This window comes from Bidens hawaiensis, unplaced genomic scaffold, assembly GCF_021521415.1.
Source record: "Bidens hawaiensis isolate Kalapana, Puna unplaced genomic scaffold, B.hawaiensis_p1.1 tig00043384_1, whole genome shotgun sequence".
NCBI classification, from domain to species: Eukaryota; Viridiplantae; Streptophyta; class Magnoliopsida; order Asterales; family Asteraceae; genus Bidens; species Bidens hawaiensis.
The window spans coordinates 1-3,127 of NW_027497680.1; the positions used below are offsets into that span (position 1 = coordinate 1).

Consider the following 3,127-nt stretch of genomic DNA (forward strand, 5'->3'; position numbering starts at 1 on the left):
TAGATTTGGTGATTCTCGTGTATTTCTAAGGTGTAAGGGACTCCAAAAGAGGTGAGTAACACGAAATCCGTGTTGACTCGGATCAATCCGTGTTGTTGGTTAGCGGAAATCACCAACGACACTCGGATCTCGAATCTTAGTTTGTTTATGTAAAAGAGAGAAAAAGGAGAAGTGGAGAGAGAACTTCTTTTTATTTCCAAGAGTTGTGAAAGAGTTGGAGTTTGGAGAAATGGTAAAGTGTCCCTTTTATAGGGTCTCTATTTTTCCAAAGTTTACATAATAAACTTATAAAATAAACGTACCGAGTACGTAAAACACCGACTAAAAGCAAACTAAAACGACATACGCAATCCTAAAAACAATATAGAATATTGGCCCTACACATAATTAGATCATCAAAATGAGGAATATTATTTAATGTTACTCATAAAATTAACAAACAACTGAACAAGGTAAATAAATAATACACAAGTAACTCTCAGCTTTTGACAATATCATTTGTCACACACATATACAATCAGCATGAAGGATCAATGATCTTGCTCATGAGCTCCTGGAGTTTCCTCAACCTTGCTTTCTCACTTTCCTTCACCAACTAGAAAATTTCCAATGAATCATTATTTAAAAATTACAATGAAAAGTTACTCAAATTCGACTCGTTTAACTAAATCAAGAAACTTCATAGCTTGTTTGTACCTCAACTAGAGTGATTGTTAGTTTATTCTTTTCTTCGTTTTTATTGCGGAAAGCCTCCATTACTTCTCGATATTCTTTCTCCTGTTTTCAGATGACAAAATTGTAACTAACTAGTGCTCTTTTCGATCTTTTGAATAAACTTTGTGTATAAGTATAATAAGCCAAAGCATATACCTCTTATGAGCTTATCTACAATATTTCTTTGACATTTCTTAAAAGTTTTTATAAATAAGTAGTGTTTCTATCATGATTACGTAGAAATAATCTAATTTAGCAAAACGAATAGTACTCCTTTTCATATTAATTAGTTTCAATATTATTTTAATACACTTTGATTTTCTTTCGACTAAACTGAAATTGGAATAAACATTGACTTAAATTATAAGGTGTGAAGTGCACACTCAAACCATTTACATTATGATTTCAAGCATGATGAAACCTTAAATGGTTTAAGTGACAAAACCCTAGTCGACCATGGGTGAAACCTGTGGGTTAATTAGACATTTCACAACACTTTCCAGTTCTATATCTTGTCAGGTTTTAAATACATTTGATTAATTAAGTGAGTTTTAACCTTTTAACTAGTTCAAATAGTTATACAAGGTCGTACCTTCTTGTGGCAACTCTTTCCCAAAGATCTGAGCTCTTTGTTAGCCTTATCTATCTTCTTTCGCACTGAGGTTAATTCTTTCCTCATAGGATCTTTCAAAACCTCTAGTTCCTAATGATCATACAAATTAAGAAAGAAAGAAAATAAACATTATAATTAGCTAGATCATCCTGATCATGCATGTGAGTGTGTGAATATATGATGTTATCTTTGTTAATGACTCAAATTGACTATATATTAGTTTTTTCATGACTTACTTCCCAAACCCGAGCCAGTTGTCTGGTTTTTTCTTCTGCGCAATCAAACTGAAACTCTAGTTTTTCCCTAACTTGCATCTTCTTCTTTTCAATCTCTTCTTCTCTTGCTTGAAACAATTCGGCAGCCCGTTTTTCGTCTTCGACATATTCATCTGAGGTTCCCATTGTTGCTATGTTCTTCATTTCGCTTATCTTTTACTTAAGTTTTAGAAACCCTCTCTTTTGTAACCTTCATAGGCTGGTTTTTGAACCTCTTTTGCTTTTCGTTCTAAATATATATAAATCTGTCACACACATGCATGATGATCATCTTCCTTTTAGCATGTACTTTAAACTATATGAGAAACAACAACAACAACAATAATAATAATAATAATAATAATAATAATAATAATAATAATAATAATAATAATAATAATAATAATAATAATAATACTTATATTATTATTATTATTATTACTACCATAATAATAATATGGTAGTAAGTACGTATGCATCTGTTATGGCCGACTTTTAGGTGGGGCGAGGATGAGCGACCGCTTAGGGTCAATTCTGACAGGCCCTGGAATTTTCAAAAAAAAATAGTGATATATTTATAAAAAGAAAATAAACATTACATTTAAGCAAATTATAGATATGCCCACAAACCGTTTTAAACACATTATTTTTCCAAAAACCTAACAAATAATTGGCCAATTAGCCAACCGTCCAGTTGAAACCCAAAAACATCAAGCATCGCGATAGCCCATTATACATAAACAATCCTAGCCCAATCACTCAGTAGTCACTAGTCCCTAGCTTAATTTGTTTTGTTTACCGTTAACACAATTATCATCACTTTATAATTAAAAAAAAACTACATATAAGGGCTCATTCTAATATTTGCTCAGGGCACCCTAAATTTTGAAGACGGCCCTATGTTTCATGATCATCATATATGGGTCATTTCTGACTTGTATCTTATGCATTGAAAGTTATGCTTTAGTGCCATGATTAACTCAAATGAATACCTTAGTCTACTAGCTATCAATTTGAAGCTGGGCCAAGACAAAATGGTGGAGAAACAGTAGTCAAGTAGGGAAATGAGGCATGTGAAGCTATTAAGATTGGTTAACCAATTTTATTTGTGTTGTTAACTAAAAAGGGGTTTTATCATTGCCTCCAATGGTTTACTTTTTCTTTTATGTAAATTTTAAATAATACGTATTATTATTATTATTATTATTATTATTATTATTATTATTTTGTGTAGATTTAATGTTTATAGGAATGGAAAACCTTCGATATAATCAAACATGAACTAAACGAATAACTCTTATTTATATTAATAAGAAAAAAATATGACTCAAAAAACTGATTACAAAATCTCAAACTATAACTCGGTTTCTCTCTTGACAAACCCTAACTCAGTGCCCCCTATTTATAATGTTAACTCTAACTTATCTAACAAAAAACCTAATAATCATAACTTGGTCATTAAATAACTTATTAATAACCCCTTTTAATGAAGGGCTCAAGCCATATTCTCTCGGGTCAAACAATAATTGAGCCAATAAACCTTATT

The 3,127-nt window shown here is 31.1% G+C and overlaps 1 protein-coding gene across 1 annotated transcript; it reads right to left on the reverse strand.

Moving 5' to 3' along the window:
* Positions 1-517: 517 nt before the first annotated feature.
* On the reverse strand, positions 518-1,798 carry LOC143594226 (uncharacterized). The gene is made up of 4 exons (XM_077073587.1): positions 1,564-1,798; positions 1,307-1,417; positions 697-777; positions 518-595 (listed from the first exon to the last, which is right to left on the reverse strand). Exons 1-4 carry the CDS (start codon positions 1,744-1,746, stop codon positions 518-520), a joined length of 453 nt encoding a protein of 150 aa, XP_076929702.1. The 5' UTR covers positions 1,747-1,798.
* Positions 1,799-3,127: the final 1,329 nt, after the last annotated feature.

Excerpts from the sequence above, each read along its gene's own strand:
- LOC143594226 (XM_077073587.1), bottom strand. The coding sequence starts at position 1,746 with ATGAAGAACATAGCAACAATGGGAACCTCAGATGAATATGTCGAAGAC. Across the intron at positions 1,418-1,563 it reads AACTGGCTCGGGTTTGGGAA|GAACTAGAGGTTTTGAAAGA; the intron begins GTAAGTCATGAA and ends TATGATCATTAG. Across the intron at positions 596-696 it reads TAACAATCACTCTAGTTGAG|TTGGTGAAGGAAAGTGAGAA; the intron begins GTACAAACAAGC and ends GAAATTTTCTAG.